Here is a 23,271-nt window from a genome sequence, read left to right as displayed (position 1 = left end):
GACCGTAGTCAAGCATCCTTCCCACATTCCTCATTGCTGGAAAGATGACCCTGTATCCTTGCACATACAGTATCTCATGGGGAGATGACCCCTTCCCCAAGATATGTATGCCCAGCATGAGGCCATCTTTGTCTGTGAGGAGGTTCTCACTGAGGTCATATATTACAGTTTCAGCTGACATGTAATTGACATAATTATGTACTGTATATGTGTGAATTATGCCCTCAGGCAGCACAGAGTGGTGGCCACAAGACTCTACTGTACGGACATGCCATCCTCCTACGGCACTCCTTCAGTTCCATGGTAAGAAATCGCATCCCATTAAACTGGATTACAGCAGGAGCAGAATATGATATATGCCATGGCAATGGCTTTTACTGTATATATGGTTCTGCAACATGGCATGCATTTACCATACATACTAGGAAAAGTAGAGGACAAGCATTTGTTATCTAAAATGCTATTTGTTCCCCTTCCCATTGGCAGCTATATACTAAATTTCACAGACACATAATTTACTGTATTATGAAAAGCTGGGTTCCTACAATTTGCATGGGGTGGTTGTGGCTAACTTGTTGTTGACAGCACCTTGTGTTGCATCTGTTGGGGAAGTTCCCACTGATCCTATTGCAGTTGGCACTGTGTCATGGAAAATTTCAACATATGACAATCACACATGGGCGGCACGGTGGTCGACTGGTTAGAGCGTCAGCCTCACAGTTCTGAGGACCCGGGTTCAATTCCCGGCCCGACTGTGTGGAGTTTGCATGTTCTCCCCGTGCCTGCGTGGGTTTTCTCCGGGCACTCCGGTTTCCTCCCACATCCCAAAAACATGCATAAATTGGAGACTCTAAATTGCCCGTAGGTGTGCATGTGAGTGCGAATGGTTGTCTGTTTGTATGTGCCCTGCGATTGGCTGATTGACAACCAGTTCAGGGTGTACCCCGCCTCCTGCCCGATGACAGCTGGGATAGGCTCCAGCACGCCCGCGACCCTAGTGAGGATAAGCGGCTCAGAAAATTAATGGATGGATGGATGGATGGATGGACAATCACACATGGTTATTGAATGCTTGATTTTCTGCGTGTGTTGACCACAGTACCTGGCCTGTTTGAAGACATCAAGGTCACAGACTGATAAGCTGTCATTTGATGTCGGCCTGCAGGAGGACTCAACAGGTACAAAAAAAAAGAAGCTTCACTATTTTTTTTTATCCTCCACAGATTCTCTCTCTCTCGACACCTCCTCCTCCTCCTCTTGATCCATCTCTTGGTTTCTCCAGAGCAAATTTCACTGTGTGTCTTTTTATCATCACTGTTAATATTCCCTGCAGGGTGCTGAGGATTGAAAGTGTATTTCTTTTGTCAGAGCTGATTACATCTCTCCAACACATTTTATAGTCTTGTGCTCATATTTGCATAGTTGTGTTTTTCCAGTCTTTGCAGTAAATGAGGAAGTTTGTTACAATGGTGCCATCTCTCCCTTTTTATATAACCTGAGTTGATATTTGGGTGCCAACAGTGGGGTGTTTCACCTTATATACCATCCAATTTATGTAAATGTGTGTATCACTTTAGGTGAGGCGTGTTGGTGGACAATCCACCCCGCCTCCAAGCAGAGATCAGAAGGAGAGAAGGTGCGCATTGGTGATGACCTCATCCTTGTCAGCGTGTCCTCTGAGCGGTATCTTGTAAGTTTCTCTTGTTTGTCATGTTCACGTCACAACGGTTTTCGAAATGGTCACCAGTGGTGTTCACGAACGATGAATGTGTGGAGAACAAAAGTTGTTGAACATTGGTTGACTCGTCATGTTTTTCTGAACTGGAAGAAAACATTTGGGAGCAGTAATAATATGATAGCAACCAATCTTAGCAAACTTCCTTTCCAAATTGCAGAGGTAGGATGAGATGTAAAACTAAATAAACTAATAATAATTGTCAATAATACTACAACTAATACTAATAAATAAATAGCAATTCCAGCAATGGACATTGGTGATCTTGATTCAATCAGACGTTGACATGCCACTGAACAGGGAGCATTTGATCATATGGGTACAAGCAAAATCATGCATTGTAAAAATGGTCAACTTTGGGGGTGCGTATTATACATGGGTGCGCATTATACATGAGAAATTATGGTAATTTCTATCCTGCTCATATAAAATAGTTATACACATATTTTAAAATATTTTTATTTAATTATGTATTATTATTATTATTTAATTAATTATTATTATCATTTTTTGTCTTCAAGAAAAGTAATGTGGTGACCACAGCCAGTGGTGGTGAGGTGCCACTTTGTGTTCAAAAAAGATTCCTTGAAGTGATAAAATGTCACATTAACTGCAAACGTGTCTTTTTTGCAAGATTTTCATGCTGTTGCGATTTAATTGATACTGCTATGCTGTCCGTGCTTTTTAAAAAGAGGTTGAGGTCTGTGCTGTTATCATCATTGTCACAACCTTGTCACCCCCTTCAGCGAGGCTTTGTTCCATATTACAGCACATTCTGTTCCCTGATCTTTGCACGATAGAACTGCACACTTGAAACCATTAGAACACATTCTCAGTGATCCATGGAGATGGTGACAGCATGCCTGTGGCAGAAGGGGTGTGGCCTACAATAATGCGAGTGCCTTGTAGTCACTAACGTCAATCTGGCAATCTGTCCTTGCTGTCACCTATACTTTAGTTTGTGGGGACATGTAGCTCCTAAGGGCTGCACAGTACTGTGGGGAGAAAGTCTGATCAGGACACAGCTGCTACCCACTTTGTTTGCTAGAGTCTGATACACACTCTACAGTCACAACATTAGTTACAATCTAATCCAATGCAAGAGATGTATCACAAATTGTCTTTGCAAGGATAACAATGTTTTGTTTGACCCTAGTGTCAGATTATTTTTATTGTTGTGGTAGGTTGTAATCATGTAAACGTGTACTGAGCTGTTCTTATTATTTTGGTTACCTCTTTTAAAAACACGAGATGATAATACAAATATTACAACTGCCTCTTAATATGATGCAGTGCAATTCTAAACTACTGCAAGCTACAACTACAATAATAAACACATCATGAAATGAATACCACTCCGACAGTTTCATTCAAAACGGAACATTATTGTATTTGTAAAAGCAGAAATTTTTTTATTTATTATTTTTTTATACATACATTTGTATCAGATGGAGCCAGTACCCTGAAATCAGAAGGACACAAGAGAATGCCTACCCGGACGTTGGTGATACTCTAGTTCTATCGCAGAATGTTTTTATACAAAAAGTGTATATATAATGTACATGATCGGTGAGCGTACTGCATTATGTAAATCTTGGACCTTACTTATTTCCCCCCTTCTTTTTCATCAAATATTGAAACTACTTACTTCCTATGTACTGTTAGTGTTTCGTTAGACACGAAGAGATTCAACACAGTGTGCAATCTTGTATTCTACAGCACTTGTCAATCTCCAATGGCAACATTCAGGTGGACGCATCCTTCATGCAGACACTGTGGAACGTCCATCCCATCTGCTCTGGGAGCAACATAGAGGAAGGTAGAGCGCTGAGCCAAAACCCCTGCCATCACGTGATCCTATTTTCTTTGGGGGGCATTTTCAAGACCCATTTTAATTGCCTTGGATTTTACCAGTCTTGGAATAAATCACTTATACTGTTAACATGCAGCAACAAGGAAAACAACAAAGAAAGAAAAAAAACCTAGATTTTATTTACATTTTATTTTAATAACATGGAAGCAGTTGCCTCAGCCAGCCCCTCCTTTTACCACCTGTGATAACAATGGAAATAATTGCAAAAGTAATAATGCCAAAATGAGAAAAGGCAAACAAAAAGCATTACTTATGAAATGAAGTTATAATTAAAAATGAGCCATGTACCTGAAATTTATTGCAATTTTCTTGTTGATTCTCTCTCTCTCTCTCTCTCTTTCTCTCTCTCTTGCTCTCTCTCTCGCTCTCCATCTTTTCAGTCGCACTGACTGTCTCATGTTTATCATCTCTCTTTTTGCAATCTCACTTGTTCTGAGAGACATTGTGACAATTTTGCATAAAACAAGACATTGAAGGTCAAGTGTCTTTTTTCATTTCTGTCCTATTCTCCTATAGGCTACCTGTTGGGGGGCCATGTGATGCGACTATTTCATGGGCATGACGAGGTGGTGACCATCCCTGGTTCAGACCAGAGTGAAGAGCAGCAGAGGTACGAAGTAAAACAAAGCGATCTATTGCTTGTGTTCTGACGTAATTTGCAGGTCACGCACAGGTGATGACCAAGAGCGTAGTCATTATGACCTCATAAGATTTGAACTCACACTCTGTTGTATATTTGTTTCGCACCACACGGAGTATTAGATAGCACGCAGGCAGGTATGCGAGGAGAGATTCAGAGGAAAAGAGGTGCACAACAAATGCTGCACCACTTGAGATGGGGATGTGTGGTGTGGTTCCGGTGTCTTGCTCAAGGGCACATTGACAGTAGCCAGCAAGTTGACGAGCATCTCTACAACAAGTAGTTGCCATTTTACAATTTTTGTCCACAGCTGGGCCTGTGACCTCCTGCTCCAAAGACCGAGTCCTTAAAGATGAGCAATCCTGCCACCCTGACCATCAAAACTCTCATAGGACTGCTGCTGATACAGAAGGGATTGACATTATGGGATGAAAAATATGGCACGCTGAGTTGAAAGTGGGTCAAAGCCACAGAGTTGGTCCAGGACTGACCTCAACTCCATCAAACGCCTTTATTGATGAATTAGAACAGAAAATGTGAGCAGCGCCCTCTCATCCAACCAAGGGGTGCCTGTGTAAGGGAGAGAAATTCTAATGGCCACTGACTGACAACTAGGGACCCTAGAAAATATTATTTTCCATTTATAGCATTATTGTGATAATTTTTTCATTGGGCCCCAAATCCCTAGCGGCGCCTCTGCATCCAGCATCAGATGATCTATGACTTCACAAATGTGAAGGATGAATGCAGAAAAATGACCACAGACAGATGATCAACATCTTGTTGAAAGATTTCCAGTACAACGTATGGCCAAGTGTCCCGATACCAACATATATGAGTGTTTGTGTATGTATCTTCCTCCCAGGCACACATTCACACAGACATGCACACACTGAGTCTATTTTTAGAGGAAAGCATGGCAATTGTGGGCAGCAGTATTGAATAGTAATTTAAATTTTTGGCTTCTCCTCCTTTTGTGCCCTTGAAATTTCACAGAAGGAGAACATACATTTCATACATTTCTCTCTAAGATGTCACTCGAAGTGATGAGCCAAGTCTTTGGTATTATTCCTTGATAGAGGGCATTGCTGTGGCTTATCTTGGGGTGCATGTCTCTCTTTGAACAGACCTTTCAGCAAATCACTACAAGCCAGGCTTTATTGTTCATGGGTTTATGTGTCAAGCATCCTCCCAGTGGTTATCTGTGTGACAGATGACAGCAAACGGATGTTTTTGTGTCACATAGGATGGATGACCTTGACTGTATAGTGGCGTCTGGCCATTTAAAACATTCATAGTCCCATTACCAACTAATGCGTCTCTTCTGTTTACAGGATAGTCAACTATGAGATAGGCAAAGTTGGTGCAAAGGCGAGGTCGTTATGGAGGCTGGAGCCACTCCGGATCAGGTGGGTTGTGAACAATTTTCTCATTCCTATTTTATTGTTTTTTTTAATTTTATAATTATTTTTTGTCAATCCTGTCTTTTCTTGTTGCTGTTGCTTTCTTGCTTTTTCCAGCCTCTGTGTATGATTAAATAGCATAATTAGTCAAAGTTTTCAGCCATTTGCTAATTATTCTACCTAATCGCACGACACTCTTGATAATTAAGAGCTGGCAATAATACTCAGATTGACTAATTAGTGCATATTAGGGTGTCAGGGCTTGTAAAATGAAATCCAAATTACCCAGATTCTCGTGACATCTTTGTGTGTGTGCACATGTTGCAATGTAGCTGGAGTGGGAGCCACATCCGCTGGGGTCAGCCTTTCCGGTTGCGGCACCTGACAACTGGTCACTACTTGGCCCTGACTGAGGACCGGGGCTTGGTGCTTCAGGACCGTGAGAGGTCTGACACAATCTCAACTGCCTTCTGCTTCAGAGCTTCTAAGGTAAGGCAAGGCCACACAAACATGCATGTTTTTACTCTACATGGTGACCCCTATCACAAAGGATCAACTGTCGCACACGTGCTAATTAAATAAGCTCCATTGAGAGACAGCCGCAAAGGATCACCACCAAGGATTCGCAAAAGAACAATCCACTCACATTGGACTGGGAAATCATAATTTTTCAAGGGCAATGAAAATTAGAAGCATGATTGAACGAGCAGAAGCTAGCATCCAGGTTAATTTAGATGAACTTGCCGCCACTGACTAAATTTACCATTCGACTCTGTTTAATGGGATAAAAGATAGCATTATAGCTAGTGATTGGTGCAAATTAGCGACCCTTCCCAGTGTGGGGTTCAAGCTTGAATGCATTCATTTATCACTGGACCCTAGCCTTTAAAGGTTGTTTGGGTAAGGTCTTACCGTGCACCCTAGAAGTGACTGTCATCGGGTAGAACTCTTGTACAGACTGCCGTCTGTTGATGAGGACACCTCCTAATATATATACAGATTTGATATAGCTCCTCTTTTCTTTTGTCCCTTAACTCACTCCGTAACGCCACGTAATATGTGGTCTCTCTTTTTTTTTTTTTTGGTTCAAATATGAGCAATGAGTTGCAGCTTGAATACATGATGAGTATTTTGTGAAATCCCAGCACTTGCGTGGATGTGGCTTTCCGCCGCTTGTCTTTTCCACCCCACTACACAACCCCAAAACTTTACACTTGTGTAGGCTAGAGTAATGTCGGATCTTAATGGAAAAGAAACGCAACCCTTCCTCTGTAATGCATAGAGCAATAAGATGGTCTGCTTGTGTTTTGTAGACTGTATTTAGACAAAGGTATTGTGGTCACAGGTGAATAAGGCCTCTAAGGGGTCTAACCCAGCTAACTCTGAAAGTGTGAATCAAAACTAAACATTAATACAGGTATCTCTGTAAAGGCAGATTTTTTTTTTTTTAGTTGGACATCATTATATTGTGCAAGTGGTCATAATTTTATGGCCGGTTTGTGTATAAACATTTATAGCCTGTTTTGCACTGACAGCTCTGACATTTGACATCATCATCATTTTTTCTGTCCTCCCCCGTACAGGAAAAACTTGAGCAGAGCCCCAAGCGGGACATTGAGGGGATGGGTGTAGCAGAGATTAAATATGGAGACTCGCTCAGCTTCATAATGCACGTGGCCACGGGGCTGTGGCTCTCCTACCAGGCACCTGATGTCAAATCTGCACGTTTGGGTCCTCTCAAAAGACGAGTGAGTGTAGTAACTAATGCACACACCATTCTGTCTGCAATGTTGAATGTACAGCCGACAGAAACACACAAAATGAATCCATCCATCCATCCATTTTCTGAGCCGCTTATCCTCACTCGGGTCGCGGGCGTGCTGGAGCCGATCCCAGCTGTCATCGGGCAGGAGGCGGAGTACACCCTGAACTGGTTGCCAGCCAATCGCAGGGCACATACAAACAGACAACCATTCGCACTCACAGTCACACCTACGGGCAATTTAGAGTCTCCAATTTATGCATGTTTTTTGGGATGTGGGAGGAAACCGGAGTGCCCGGAGAAAACCCACGCAGGCACGGGGAGAACATGCACACTCCACACAGTCGGTGCCGGGGATTGAACCCGGGTCCTCAGAACTGTGAGGCTGACGCTCTTACCAGTCGGCCACCGTGCCGCCACAAAATTAATAAATGAATGAAATTCTGTGGACAAGATAATTATCTGTCGGATAATGAGTTGATTAAAATGTCTATTAGATTATATCTCAGCCTTGACCAAATGTAAATCATTTAGGATACATAGAGGTGTGAATGAGAATAGATGACATTGTGCCCCCTCATCTAAACAAAGCTAGACATTCTGACATCCCCGCCATTAAAAAGCTTTTCCTCATCATGACAATTTCTCACGTTAATTTCTCCCTTTGCAAGGCGTGTCTACATTCCGAAGGTCACATGGACGACGGCTTGACTCTGCAGCGCTGTCAACATGAGGAATCTCGAGCAGCGCGCATCATCCGCAACACCACGCTTCTCTTTAACAGATTCATCAGGTATGTGAAGGTGCTTCTGAGTCATATTATACTCAATTTATGAAACAAATTGCACATGTGCCGGTTTTATGAGGGTATGTTGCAGATTATCCTGGTGATGAACTTTAAAATTTCTTCCCACAAATGTTTGCTCAGTGCTCCAAGTCATTATGTAATACTCCTCCAGATTGTAAAAATATTTGAATTAAGCTGTGACGTCACACAGCATCAAAGAGCTCAGTCAGTCATCCATTCATTCATTTCCAAATAGGAAATGCGGCCCGTCCGCATATGGTCCTCAATAAAAGAAAGGAAGCAGGGGAATGTGTAAGAGAATGCACTGATTACCTTTATTTGTCATCAAGTCACGCATCTTGTTTCCCATGTGTGGAATTGTAAACACTCATGGTGGAAACATGTGAGAGTGTGTCAGCCTCGCCTGAGGTGGTGACACACAAATCCCCTCAACCCCCTCCCATGCACACGTCAGCAGCTATTTTTAGCCAGCCAGCGGAAATCAGCATTTTAGTATGGATGCACCCGCAGGCTTAAACATCATGTTTGTTATCACAGCCCATTTTCATTAAGTGGGCTTATTAATCAATGGTAATTATTTTGTATACACAAGATCAAGATTCTGCACGTTTGTATCTCTTTGCCAGAGATCTGGATTGTCTGGGTTTGAAGAACAAGGCACTTGTGGCTCTGCCCATTGAGGAGGTGCTCCAAACCCTCAATGACCTCATCACCTACTTTCAGCTCCCTGACGCTGAGCTGGAGCATGAAGAGCGGCAGATCAAGCTACGCTCCCTCAAAAACAGGCAGAATCTTTTCAAACAGGAAGTGAGTTTTAGCACACCAGGAAAACATTGATGTACACATATACATATATACGTTTTGGTAAACCTCAGTGTCCACGGATTTGTATTGTTCATCTTAACAGACACTTACACCAGCATAACCAATATTATGCCCCAGTGCACAAACCTAGGTCTATAACGGCATGGTTGCGTGAGTTTGGTGTGGAAGAACTTGACTAGCCCACACATAGGTCCAATTGCCAAGTGTTCCAATACTTTTTTCTTGTAGTGTATCCAGCTGTGCAAAGCTTGTCCTCATTAGGGTGACGGGTGAGCTGGAGTCTTTCCCAGCTGACTTGATCGAGAGGCAGGGTTCATCCTTGACTGGTCACCAGTTAATTGCAGAGCACATTGTTGCAAAGAAAAGTTCATACTCACATTCACACCTACAGGCAATTTAGAGTCTTCAATTAACCTAACAGGCATGATTTTGGAATGTGTGAGGAAGCCGGAGTACTTCAAGAAAGACGTGCTAAGCAATTTTACTTAAGTGGCTGCACCAATAAGGAATGGGAACAATGCATGTGTTGTGTCGTGAGTTTCAATAACATTTTGTGTGATTGGAGGCAGTGCGGCGGCACGGTAAACTGGTTAGAGCGTCTGCCTCACAGTTCTGAGGACTGGGGTTCAATCCCTGGCCCCGCCTGTGTGAAGTTTGCATGTTCTCTGTTTGTATGGGTTTTCTCCGGACACTCCGGTTTCCTCCCACATCTCAAAAAACATGCATGGTAGGTTAATTGAAGACTCTAAATTGCTCGTAGGTGTGAATGTGAGTACGAATGGTTGTTTGTTTCTATGTTCCCTGCGATTGGCTGGGAACCAGTTCAGGGCATACCCCTCCTCCTGCCCGATGATAGCTGGGATAGGCTCCAATATTCCCGTGACCCTTGTGAGGATAAACGGCTCAGAAAATGGATGGCTGGATGGATGGAGGCAGTGCATTATAAGACGTCAGCAGCTACGGTACAGTGCGAGGCTGGCACGAACGCACCGATGCTTTGTGCAGTCTACAGCACCCAAATTGCTTTCATCAATTACCAAATGTCAGCTGCAAGCTGAGAGGGGGAGGGCAGTAACATTAAGTATCCAATCCCTCCTTAACTCTGATGGGCCACAACAACCAAATAATCATATCACCGTATCAAAAACATAAAAAAAATTATTGGCATACAATGTAAAAATTGGGCAGATTTCATCATCTTCTATCCTGTAAGAGTAATCTTTGATCCACCCCTTTTATTTTACACCCGCAAGGTCAATTTGTCACTCTAGACAGCTGACTCTGGAATTTTCCTGGCATTATAAATCATCAGCCATTTCCATTTGGTGCGTTTAGCATAGCTGATCACTGGAGATACTCCCGTGTAGCATAAATCACCATGACACCAGCACCAAAGAGGACAAGAGTCAAGCCATAGGGGATTACCTTTATAATTGCAACGCTACCTTATTAGATGTTAATGTGTGAATGTGATGTGTTTCTAGACAGATAGATCCATACATACTGTATAGTTTATTTGTTGATTGATTGATTAAGAATTATCTAATGTATCTTGATGTGGTTGTATAGCATGCACACTCTTAGTGGTCTTACTTCTTTGGCCTACTCATCTTGCATGTGGAGGTTTCATGGTCTCCCCTTGCTTGCGTTGATTTTCTCTGGCTTTTTCTCTGGCTTTTTCCCACATTCCAAATACATGCATGTTATTTTAATTGAAGATTCAAAACTGCACATAAGTTTGAATATAGATGTGAATTTGTCGAAACTGTATGCGCCCTGTGATTGCCTGGCGACCAGTCCGGGACGTACCCCGCCTATCGCCCAAAGTCTGCTGGGATAGGCTCCGGCTCCAAATTTCAGGCTATGGAGATAGATAAAAGCAAATGTCTCAAGTGTACTATTTTGGACAACAAATTGGTTGGCTTCATTTTGTAGGGCATGCTGACACTTGTGTCCAACTGCATAGACCGTCTGAATGTCTACAACAGTGTGGCTCACTTTGGGGAGTGTGCTGGGCCAGAGGCCGGAGAAGCTTGGAAAGACATTCTCAACCTGCTTTATGAGCTGTTGGGTAAGCTTTAATAATAATATAATAATATTTGCTGTGATTAATGCGGTGTCCGGATAGAGCCGTGCTAAATAACCCCCGATTTACTGACTGTGCACACTAGGGATTGATTCTAAGCTTGTGAGGATTTAGAGGGGTCAACTTGCAAACTCTTACATGTTCTGCTCATCTGTGATAGCTCATACATTCAGTGACCTGACACAGGAATGATGACCCTGTTTTCTCCTATACGACAAACTGTGTTTGACGGGAACATATCTCTGACTAACTAACTCACAGAAAAAGATGTATGTGTGGAAAATGGAATAATTTATATCTGTATTAGATTTTGCATTCTACAGGAGATCATGCGGACAACCAGTGTCCTAAATGTGACTGTCATCCTGTCATGCTGAAGCTGCTCCTCACCCTCAGCTTACGTCCTTCATAGGATTATTTTACTTACTCGGTTGTATTAGAGTTACAGTCATGTCTCATCCTTCCATTCAGTCCGCCTCCTCCACCTCCACATCTGCTCCTGCACAGTGTTAAGTGGATTTAGGATGCCTCTGTCCAATTCCTGCCTGTCTGCCTTTTTGATAGTCCGTACAAATACTGTATGTGTATATGTGAGTTCTCGGCTTGTCTGTTTTTTACACTTTTGTTGGCCATCAAGTGTAATTTTGTTGCTGTCCGCGTCTGCCTTTATTTGCCTACCCTGCATTACTCCTCTGTCCAATTAACATGCACTCTTTCCTTATGTCATGCAGCAGCATTAATCAGAGGAAACAGGAACAACTGCACTCAGTTTTCCAACAACTTGGATTGGCTTGTTAGCAAGCTGGAGAGACTGGAGTCTTCTTCAGGTAAGCTCATGTTCATTCTTGTACATACCGCACATCCTTGTATGTTGCATTATTAACCAACTTGAATCAAAGATGCCACTGTTTGCTCTGAGAATGATACACTATAAATGCTAAGGGTGAACTGGTAGATCCTTTGTGAACTCTGTTGCAGACTAACTAATGAATACTTGCAGGGATTCTTGAAGTTCTGCACTGTATTCTAATTGAGAGCCCAGAGGCTCTCAACATGATCCAGAAAGGACACATCAAGTCCATCATATCGCTGCTATACAAACATGGACGCAACCACAAGGTCAGTAGCACATGCTTCAAATATCAGATGACATATGAGTAGAGCTACTGTGCTATTATTTATGATATTGCTGCCCCCCTTTTTCTCTGGCTCCTACCACCGCTCTGCCTTTAGATTCTAGATGTGCTATGCTCGCTGTGTGTTTGTAATGGCGTCGCCGTGCGAACCAATCAAAACCTCATTTGTGATCACTTGCTACCCAAGAGAGACCTGCTGCTACAAACCCAGCTGGTCAATGACGTCCAAAGGTTAGAAAGCCAATTTTATGTGTCAAAATTAAACTTCAGTCCAGCTAGCAGGTGATGTTAATGCAGTTACTGTTACAAATGGAATGGCACTCAGGAGACCTCTGCCAAGGCCAAACCCTGTTAAAATGGATTAGCAACTTGAGAACTACAGATATACAACTGCATCCATAGGGCCCAAACACAGGTGTTGCAATGGCGTTCTGGAAATCAATGTGTTTTATTATTCTTCTGATGAATGACGCGCCTGTTGGGAACCTCACCATGCCTTAAATCTCACTAATTATTGCAAGCGCGTGAATCCTGTTCCTCAATATGACTCCCCCAAAACTCACTCAGTAGCGCCCACTACAAAGTTATATATATATTTTTTTTTCCCGAACATCAGTTTCACCAATCAACATGTGTCTGTCACAAAAGGAGACACAAAAAAGTCTTAAGAACACACGTCTGAAATTGAACAGGAAGTCGGCCATTTTGATTCGAAGCAAAGAACTCCATCCATCCATTTTCCATACCGCTTATCCTCACTAGGGTCGCTGGAGCCTGTTCCAGCTACCTTCAGGCGAGAAGCGGGGTACACCCTGAACTGGTCGTCAGCCAATCGCAGGGCACATATAAACAAACAACCTTTCGCACTCACATTCACACTTACAGACAATTTAGAGTCTTCAATTAACTTACCATGCATGTTTTTGGGATGTGAGAGGAAACCGTAGTATCCGGAGAAAACCCACGCAGGCACGGGGGAGAACATGCAAACTCCACACAGGCGAGGCCGGATTTGAACCCGGGTCCTCAGAACTGTGAGGCAGATGTGCTGACCAGTCGTACACCGTGCCACCCCTTTGAAAGAAAGAAATCGTACTAGGGAATTTACTCAAATGAGGCCCAATCGGAACCCTGTATACTAGATTAAGAAAAGGGAAACATTTGTAAGTAATCATGTAAAATTAAAGAGACAAACAAAAAAATCCTGGATCCTTTTTTTCAGATCTGCACCAAAATATTGTGGATTTTATGAAAATCAGGTTTTGTGAAATGTTACAAAATAATCAACAGAAAAATAAAACTAATTAAACCGATTTTTTTTCCATTGGTACTTTCGTAATTTATTATGCAACTTAAACTTTGCTATTCTACTCTATATGGGTCTTAACTGTTTTACTAAAACGATTCATAAAGTTGACATGAGTAATTATTGTAGTGAGGAAGGAGACATTTTGGCCTATCAATGTCGAACATATTTAATGTCCTTTGTTTGATTAGATCAAGTGACATCATTTTATTCATTCAAATTTGATCTATTTGGTGTCTTTTAACACTTCTAAGGTGGTCTGCTTTGCTCTGCCTTAAGCTATCTATTTTTTTTGAGACATTTGCCAAAACAAGTAAAGCATTACATTTTTAATTAGCTCTGATGAAAAACATAATTAATGAAAGTGACTGTGTGGGATTTTTACGTTTTTTCCCCCCATTGCTAGTATGAGACCGAACATCTTCCTCGGTGTGAGCGAGGGCTCAGCTCAGTATAAGAAGTGGTACTACGAGCTTATGATTGACAAGGTGGACCACTTCGTGACCAGTGAACCCTCTCACTTACGAGTAGGCTGGGCTAACACCAAAGGCTACGCACCTTACCCTGGAGGAGGTGAAGGCTGGGGGGGCAACGGCGTGGGAGACGACCTCTATTCCTATGGTTTTGATGGCCTGCACCTCTGGTCAGGTGGGATCATTGTGTTTTTGTGTGTGTGTTTGTCCGACACACCTCATGCATACAACATTAGCAGAGTTTAGACAGGACCAGAACCCTGCAGGGACAATATCAGTATGTTTCCTAGGTCGCATCCCCCGGGCGGTTGCATCCCTCAACCAGCACATCCTCACCTTAGAGGATGTGGTGAGCTGTTGCCTCGACCTCGGAGCTCCCAGCATCTCTTTCCGCATCAACGGACAGCCCGTTCAGGGCATGTTTGAAAACTTCAACACGGACGGACTGTTTTTCCCTGTTGTCAGCTTCTCTGCGGGTGTCAAGTGAGTTTTCATTATTTGTTTTTGTCAGGGAAACACACTCACCACACTCATGCATGATGAGTGCATACAAGCACAATGAGTTGAGACAGGCAGACATCCACTCCCCTCTCACAAAACCCTGCGTATTTGAAGTCCATCTAATCCACCTCCTGCATGCATGCATCCTCAAAGCCTTCAGATTGGAGACAGTTAAAATTGGCTGGCTGGCCTGTATTTGCTTCTGTTGCTGTGGCGACCACAGATAGTGTGATTGACTTGCACAAATGCAATTTCAAGCTCAGGCAGTTTTGCATGGGGACTGGCAGCTTTTTGCAATGCTGATTTAACTCTACGAAGCCCTGAAATATTTTACAGAAATTATATTACATTTTTTGCTTTGTTTAGCAGGGTTGATTTTCTGGTTGTCAGCATTACTCAAACTACAGTTGGCAACCATTCTGCTCCTTCTCCTTTCTCAACATTAAGATCAATCTAATGAAATCGGAAGTTTAACTTTACAAAATGAATTAATATTAATTGATTATTTTATTGTTTATCAGCGTAGTTGTAGTTTGCAGTGGTGTAGATTTGGGGTTGGACAAAATATCATTTTTCTCTTGCAATACATGTCAGATATGTACATTATATTGTCAGTGTCTAATGTCCAAGTATGGCCACTTAATGACCTTTAAATATGATACAGTATTCTTCCATTGCACTGTCAACACTGTGTAGCATCACAACCAATCATAGAAATGCTTTATTACATATTTATATACATTTTTCCCCCCCATACTGCTCAATGCTGCTGAAACATTAAAAAACATTACACATACAGTACAACAAAGAGTGATGATTGTGTTTTGTTACATTTATTTACATTTCTGGTACTAAATCTGTATAATAACTTTTGTTTTTGTTGCATTGTTATCAAACACAGCTTTATTTGTTGCTTTTAAGAGAACAGTAATTTGACATACCATACTGTGTCCACTTTACATCTGATATATTTTCATGTGTAGGGTTTATACAAAATGTTTTCACTTCTGATGACTGGAGTAATACAGTTATTAGCACACAATAGCTATATTGTGGATTTATATTGTTGGCAAAATATTGATAACACGGTGCTGTGAGTTACTCTGTGATTTCTACACCTAGTATAGAATGAGTGTATGCGGTGTACACCTTGCACTGGTCACCAGTCAATTACAGGGTACATACAGACAAGCAATCATTCACACCCACATTCACACTTATGGGCACTCTTCAATTAACCTACCATGCATGTTTTGGGGATATAGGAGGAAACTGGAGTGCCCAGAGAAAAACCTTGCAAAAACAGGGAAAACATTTAAACTCCACACGGAAAGGTCTGAGCTGAAATTTGAACTCAGAACGTTTGACTGTGAGATAGACTTGCTCGACACATGCTCCACCATGCTGCTCGAAGTCAAAATCCTCATTGAACTGTATGTACAGGATAATCAATTGTGATGACTCAAAGCAGAAAGGAAAATTGGCTGCCCTTGTGATTTCTTTAGCACTGTATGATTTCCAGATGCAGCATTTAATTTGGGAAGTGACATGCTTGCAATCAAACTTACTGACCCACTGAAGAGGGTGAAAGTCTGCCGTTTGTGGATGTGTTTCATAAAACACACATTTCCTCTTTTTAATAATTGAGGGCTGCAGCCAGTGATTTGCGTCACCGCTTTTACGTCACCACTACTACTCCAATCTTTATTTTGAGCTGCCTCAGGAGAGCTTCTCAACAGTGATGACGGAGACCTTGTTTTTAATGCTTGAGTTAAATTTGTCCCTCTTGCAGTTGAAGCGTCACTGAAGCAGATTATTAGAGTGGAAAGTCATCGACATCTGCTGCCATGTTTGTATTCTATCCCATTCTAATGTCATCAGGGTAAGGTTCCTATTGGGTGGTCGTCATGGCAACTTTAAATTCCTGCCACCATCAAGTTACGCCCCCTGTTATGAGGCCCTCCTGCCCAAAGAGAAGTTGCGGGTGGAACCAGTTAAGGAGTACAAGAGGGATGTGGAGGGGGTCCGAGATTTGCTTGGCACCACCCTCATCTTGTCACAGGCCTCCTTCATTCCGACACCTGTGGAAACCAGCCAGGTAATAAGCAGAGTGATGTACAGTACTTTCATTGCAATGATGACATGAATCTCTATTTGAGTGTATGTAGAGAAGTCTAATAGGGGAAAAAAAAAAAAACCAGCTCTGGTTGTGTCCTCAGATTGTTATGCCAACTCATTTAGAGAAAGTTCGTGACAAGCTGGCGGAGAACATCCATGAACTGTGGGGAATGAATAAAATTGAACTGGGCTGGTCCTACGGCAAGGTGAGAAGATTCCTTTTAGCTATTTACAATGATAATAAAATCACCATCAAAATAAAAACACAAAAAAAAACCCACGATCCATGCATTTTGCCATGTTTTTGAGAAATAAAAAACTAAATTAAACATGTTCTTAACAAGTTATAGTAGTGACTTAAGTATTCAATTTATCACAAAAGCCTGTACGTCATCTTGCTTTCTCTCTCATAATTTGCGGTTCACACCAAAAAGAGGGTAAGTGGAAAGAAAAATTTACATTCTCCATGCTCAGTGCTTTTCATATCATCCGAAGCTTCCTCACAGTTTATTTCTAGGTAACACAACCATATTGTCTGTCTTTCAGTGTAGACTCAGTCACAAATGACTTGTTTCACCCAAGGGCACAACAGGATTTCTGAGTTTTGGTAAAGTGATAAACCAAGAGGAATGACTACTTTATTTCTTTATTTTTGGCAGGCATTTAATTATCCTGTTTATCGAAGAACATAAGATTTTAATTGATAATGCAAGCACCGTAAAACACGCTCAAAATATAAAAATGTAAGAGGCTGCATTGTTTTTTTTGCCTAAATTGAAATGTGAAGATTTTACCCAAAAATTTTATTTCTTGGAATACAGACCAACAAGTTTAATAATTTGCCAGTTCTGGTTCCATATTAGAATGGGGAACTGCCTTCCAAAAAAAGAAAACCATACAGTCATCGAAAAAAAAATACCCTCCCTTTGTTTCTTGATTTTCTTTTTTAGTTTTAATGCGTAGTATGACGTAAGGTACAGTACATTGTCTGGACAAATATAATGATGACAACATAAATTGCATTCGAGTTTAATTTAAAAGCTGATATCTAGCCATTTTCCATGGTTTTCTTGATGATAACCAAAATCACTGCGCATACAATTAAGTTTAAGCATCTCAAATAGGACATAAAGTATTATTTAATCAGATGCATTTTTGTTGCGTTTCTTGTATTCTTCAGGTAACATACCTTTAGTGGTACCAGGCATTAAAATGAACAAGAAATTGAAGAAGATGACTGTACTACTCTTAATGTTTTAGAGATTTGGTTAGATTAGTAATTCAATTAAATAAACCCTCAATTATAATTAGAATTTGTACTACATCTAGCTCACCTCATGTTATCATTTTCCTAAATTATATTTTAAAATGCCTTCTTGCTGGCCTCAACATTCGATATACCTGCACATTGTGATAAGAGCCAAAGAGCTATATCAAGGATTTGCCTTGACAAAGATAGCTCAGTTCTGATTCAAACTCTCAGAGAGGTATTAATTCAACAATATCTTTATTATTGTAGTTTTCAGTGGTGTTGAACTGCCGTGCATCATACTGACTAATACTTTGTATTGGACAGAATTAGATTGTGCTGGAGTAGCGATTGGTGTACTGTGGTGTAATGAAGTGGAGTATGTTTATTTATATTTAAAATGTGTGTGTACACTGTATATACATATATATATGTGTACCTGTATCTAGTATGATTATAATTTGTATTATTAAATGTTTTCTTTTATAAAATAAAATTTCCTGCAATATTTTGACTCTCTCTTGGTTTATTGCACAATGAGTAATGGATAATAAACATACTGTATCTGTTTTGCCCTAATAGGAAGAAATAAAGACTCAAACAACACGTTTATGCATGAACATCCTCCCTCTATTACTACTACAGTATTTTCTTTTATGAGGCAACGTGAGAATAATTTGCAAAGGCTGATAGTCACGACCAGCTTTGATATAATATAAACCTGTGTGACAAACTGCTTCTAAAGTGACTTCTGGTAATCTTATTGAACTGTTGCCACAAGAGCTGGCTGGTGTTCATCACCCACCAGCACAACTGCATATCTGTGCATGCTTTTTTTGGTACACATCAACCATTGCCATGCAGTATTGCCAATAGGAGATTTTGGCATAAAGTGCAGCCTCATGACAGGCAATAGGCTCTTGCTTGGTATTTCACTCATACAATGAGAGGATGTGTCCCCTCGTTCCTCTTCCACAACATGTTCACTCGAGCAGCTTGTGACTTCATCAGCAGCAGCGTGTGGTAGACACATTTCTCTTCACTTGTCAGCTCACAGTGGCAAGACGTGTAGTACTGTGCTCGGTAATGAATGTCGTGGAGACGGAGATTCAATTGACACACATTTTGTATTTGCTCATAGATCAGGGATGATAATAAACGGCAGCATCCATGTCTGGTGGATTTCTCCAAACTGCCCGAGACTGAAAAGAACTACAACCTGCAGATGTCGACAGAAACTCTAAAGTATGTTGACCATTATAGATTCATTTGCTCCATGTTCTTACTATGTTTTCCCGCAGATATAACATACAAAACAAAACTCATGAGGCAGAAAGACATATTTTTATTTACAATTTTTTAAAACATAAAGCAGAGCAAAAGAACATATCCAGACCAACTTACAGCGACTTTTCTCTTCCCCCTCAAGAATATGTTGTGACATACTAGCTTGTCACAATTTCTCAAACTGAACATTGTATACGGTGTTCCTTTGCTATATATATTCTAAGCGATTGTTTTTTTATGGGTTTTTACAGTATGCTTACTTTACTGTAATTCCCTCGCATTTGGGAAAGTAGAGCCACAATTGCTGTGCATTTTCAGCTAGAATGAACATTTAAACACAGTGAGAAAATTCATGCAGAAGCTGCTGTCGACCACAGCTCTCTAGTAGACACTCACACGTAGATTCGGTGACATATCCTCCACGTTACATGGGGGTTTGCTGTATTAAAAAACACTGATATATAGTAATAAGTGTAAAGCCCAGTCTAATCACTGACTACAGTACATTCATGTTTCAGTACTGTATGCTAATGTCTTGTATCTTAGAGATATTTTACAGCTGTTATGAAAATACCATCAATTACAGTACAAAGTGTTGTTTCTTAAGTTCCGAATGTAAATATTTGAAAAAAAATATTTGTAAATATAAAGACAGTTTCACACTCAGTGGAGTCCTCTGGGTATTCCCTTGACTTTTATTATGGCAGATACGCACAATTTAATACATTACTTCACCCCACCAAGCATTTACTATTCTTGGATGTGGATATCATCAAGTCAGAGGTGATACTTGGGATTAAACATGTTCTGTACAGTATTTTGTTTTCTATTCACAGAACCCTGCTGGCACTGGGCTGTCGAGTAGTTCAGGTCAATTCCAATGCTGATGAATCACTTAAGAAGATTAAACTTCCAAAGAAGTAAGTAAGATTGGATTTTTTGCCTCCTTTTCTGGTTCAACCCTAGTCTAGAGTCATTTGGTATTTTGAAATGAATAATGTACACACAATTATATTTTTTCTATTTTAGCTTCATGATGTCCAGTGGTTACAAACCATCCCCTTTGGACCTGTCTGACATAAAACTGACTCCAGGTCAGGAGTTGCTGGTGGACAAATTGGCAGAGAACGCACACAATGTGTGGGCCAAAGACCGCATCAAGCAGGGTTGGACCTATGGTATCCAGCAGGTACACTGTTTGCATGTGCCCATGTGCAGTAAAGTGGAGGCACAGCAAAATATTGACCCATTTATGCTATACAAAACAACTTTACTAGTTTATAATGGAGTTTCTTCAGAATTGTATGCCACGTTGAGTACAGTAGCAAATCGTTTTTTCCTTTATGATGAAGTAATTCATAAATTATTATTTTTTCAATATCATGATCATTAAATAATGGCAGAATATGACATGAGAGGTGAAGTACAATGGTTTTATCGTTAAGCACGTGTTTGTCGTTATGAATACGTGAGTATTGTTTTCTCTCTGTGGTGCTCACAGGATCTGAAAAGTAAGCGTAACCCTCGCCTGGTCCCTTATGCCATGCTGGATGAGCGCACCAAGAAGTCAAACCGTGACAGCCTCCGGGAGGCCATTCGCACTCTGCTTGGTTATGGTTACAACGTGGAGCCATCTGATCAAGAAGGCGGTGTGTTTCATTTTATAATGTGGGCTAAATGGCCATTTTCACTTCCTATAGGTGTAATGGCCAGGTGCACCAATACTTTTGTCCATACAATGTCAAGTAATAACTTAATATAAAACCTTAAATAACCTTCTCTAATTACTGTATGTTGCTGTCCCTTCCAGGGCAAGTGGTTGAGCGTCTCAGCATCGACAAAATCCGATTTTTCAGAGTAGAACGGACATACGCGGTGAAGACCGGGAAATGGTACTTTGAATTTGAGGTCGTCACAGGAGGAGACATGAGAGTCGGCTGGGCAAGACCTGGGTGTAAGCCCGATGTGGAGCTCGGCACGGATGAGTTGGCTTTTGTCTTTGATGGATACAGGGTAATCACATGCATAATTACTTTTCATTTCTCTTTGTCAAAGTAAGAGCACATGTTTATTTCAATTACTGTATCTCGCTCAAGGTCGCTGAGGGCAAAAGTTAGTTTAACCGGTACGTTTTGTCATGTTACTCTATCCGCGTGTAATTCTCAACTGATTATATTTGACATCTTTCAATTAACTCATTCACTGCCAGCCTTCCCATTTAACATGGATATTTGACTTATAGAGCCGTCAATGGCAGTGAATGTGTTAAATAAAATATAAATGAAGTCGTAATAAAAATGTTAAGTTTGTCAAACTTTTTGGAATTATTACTTTATGCCAGAGCAAGAACCTTTCATTATTAATTATCAAATGCTTAGAGTATCTGGGATTAGAGGTAATATCGATATGAGCATCTGCAGGTTCAAACAGTTTTCTTCAGTATTTAATTTTTGGTGACGACCTGTTAAGTGCAATATTGTCACTTTTACTGTTGTGTTTGTTTTTAAAAGGAGCCTTTTAGCAAATCACGTTTGCATATTCCTGTCCCGTCTTCTTGACATGTACACAGGGCCACTGTCTGAACATGGGTGGCCGCTTGTTTGGGCGCTGCTGGCACAGTGGCGATGTGGTGGGCTGCATGATCAACATGGAGGACAAATCCATGATCTTCACCCTCAATGGAGAGATACTTATCACCACCAAAGGCTCTGAACTTTGCTTCACTGACTTTGAAACAGAGTATGGTGAGAAACTGTGTTTGTGAATTAGGATTCAGCGAACACCATTTCTAGAATGTAAGACTGACAATGTCAGATGTCTTCTGGTCTTTCAATGAAACCTGCACATGCTCAGTGTATGTAGCATAACCTGCCCTGGCCTATGCTGCGGATAGAGTTGAACTATAAGAGGATTTGTATTTAAAAATTACCTAAATTAACCCTTGTTTACTGCCTTGCTTGCTCTGCAGGGTTCATCCCGGTGTGTAGTCTGGGTTTAGCTCAGGTGGGTCGTATGAATCTTGGCAAAGATGCCAGCACCTTTAAGTATTACACCATGTGCGGCCTTCAAGAGGGATTTGAGCCCTTTGCTGTCAACATGAACAGAGAGCTCACCATGTGGTTCAGCAAGCGTTTACCAACGTTTGTCGACGTGCCAAAGGACCACAATCACATCACAGTATGACCAAACAGTGAAATACTTTATCGCAACAATGGCGGTCATTGGATGGATGATAAGACTGTCGATTCTCCTCAGGTGACAAGGATTGATGGGACTGTCGACAGCCCCCCGTGTCTCAAGGTTACTCACAAGATATTTGGCACCCAGAACAGCAACACAGACATGGTGTTTTGTCGTCTCAGTATGCCTGTGGCATTTCACTCCTTCTTCAAGACCAGTCCTGTTATCGACATGAATGGACTGCATGACGATGACACCCTCAAAGTCAAACACAGGTGCTTGTTCTTCAAACTTTTAAAACCTCCCTTACCTACTATCTTCTGCTCTTTTGGGAAGAACTTCCAAAAGACTTTGACAGTGTGGGCATTTGTTTCCATTTGTTTGTTTGTTGTGTTTCCCTTTGCGCATTAGGGTACAGTCATGCTTGAACAGAAAAGGGCCTTCCCCAAACGATTCCTACGAATTTAAAAGCATAGATTATCCAAAGTGTCTTGCGATGGTCTAGCGATTTAAGATTCAAGCAGAGGTTCAACACCTAACCCCGATGTTTTATTAAGAAATACACTAAGCGACTCAGCACTTACTGTATGGCTATATAGTACAGTATAAATCACTTTGTTTCAAGTTTAGTTTGGTCTTATCTCCAACTACCTGAAATAATGTAATAATAATTTAAAGGAGAAAAATGCATATAAAGTGTGCTTCATCACTAGGTCAATTACTTTTTTATACACTTGATAATCTTTTAAATGTGGTTGTTAATAGATATCCACTGCGATCCGTGCGACACAGTGATGAAAGTAGACGAGTGGACTACAGCAGCATCACAATGGTAATGAAGCATCACTGATAACGTTCATAGTAAATCCCCTTGTCACAACATTTACAA

General features: G+C 41.1%; 1 protein-coding gene across 9 annotated transcripts in view; it reads left to right on the top strand.

The window, feature by feature from the left end:
* LOC133412675 (ryanodine receptor 3-like) overlaps positions 1-23,271 on the top strand; it is a 113,677-nt gene that overhangs the window by 27,109 nt on the left and 63,297 nt on the right. For all 9 annotated transcript variants that reach the window (XM_061696219.1, XM_061696218.1, XM_061696220.1 and 6 more), the window contains 27 exons: positions 229-303; positions 1,100-1,178; positions 1,578-1,690; positions 3,455-3,554; positions 4,125-4,218; positions 5,583-5,657; positions 5,984-6,140; positions 7,235-7,399; positions 8,085-8,206; positions 8,848-9,028; positions 10,982-11,117; positions 11,864-11,959; positions 12,133-12,251; positions 12,366-12,499; positions 13,981-14,222; positions 14,338-14,530; positions 16,430-16,646; positions 16,768-16,872; positions 19,057-19,160; positions 20,039-20,122; positions 20,232-20,391; positions 20,704-20,851; positions 21,013-21,215; positions 21,772-21,946; positions 22,171-22,379; positions 22,458-22,657; positions 23,148-23,214. In XM_061696219.1, the coding sequence (XP_061552203.1) occupies positions 229-303; positions 1,100-1,178; positions 1,578-1,690; positions 3,455-3,554; positions 4,125-4,218; positions 5,583-5,657; positions 5,984-6,140; positions 7,235-7,399; positions 8,085-8,206; positions 8,848-9,028; positions 10,982-11,117; positions 11,864-11,959; positions 12,133-12,251; positions 12,366-12,499; positions 13,981-14,222; positions 14,338-14,530; positions 16,430-16,646; positions 16,768-16,872; positions 19,057-19,160; positions 20,039-20,122; positions 20,232-20,391; positions 20,704-20,851; positions 21,013-21,215; positions 21,772-21,946; positions 22,171-22,379; positions 22,458-22,657; positions 23,148-23,214 (3,753 nt within the window). The remainder of the gene's footprint in view (positions 1-228; positions 304-1,099; positions 1,179-1,577; positions 1,691-3,454; positions 3,555-4,124; positions 4,219-5,582; positions 5,658-5,983; positions 6,141-7,234; positions 7,400-8,084; positions 8,207-8,847; positions 9,029-10,981; positions 11,118-11,863; positions 11,960-12,132; positions 12,252-12,365; positions 12,500-13,980; positions 14,223-14,337; positions 14,531-16,429; positions 16,647-16,767; positions 16,873-19,056; positions 19,161-20,038; positions 20,123-20,231; positions 20,392-20,703; positions 20,852-21,012; positions 21,216-21,771; positions 21,947-22,170; positions 22,380-22,457; positions 22,658-23,147; positions 23,215-23,271) is intronic.

This window comes from Phycodurus eques, chromosome 14, assembly GCF_024500275.1.
Source record: "Phycodurus eques isolate BA_2022a chromosome 14, UOR_Pequ_1.1, whole genome shotgun sequence".
Classification (NCBI taxonomy): domain Eukaryota; kingdom Metazoa; phylum Chordata; class Actinopteri; order Syngnathiformes; family Syngnathidae; genus Phycodurus; species Phycodurus eques.
This window is presented reverse-complemented; position numbering and strand designations above follow the sequence as displayed.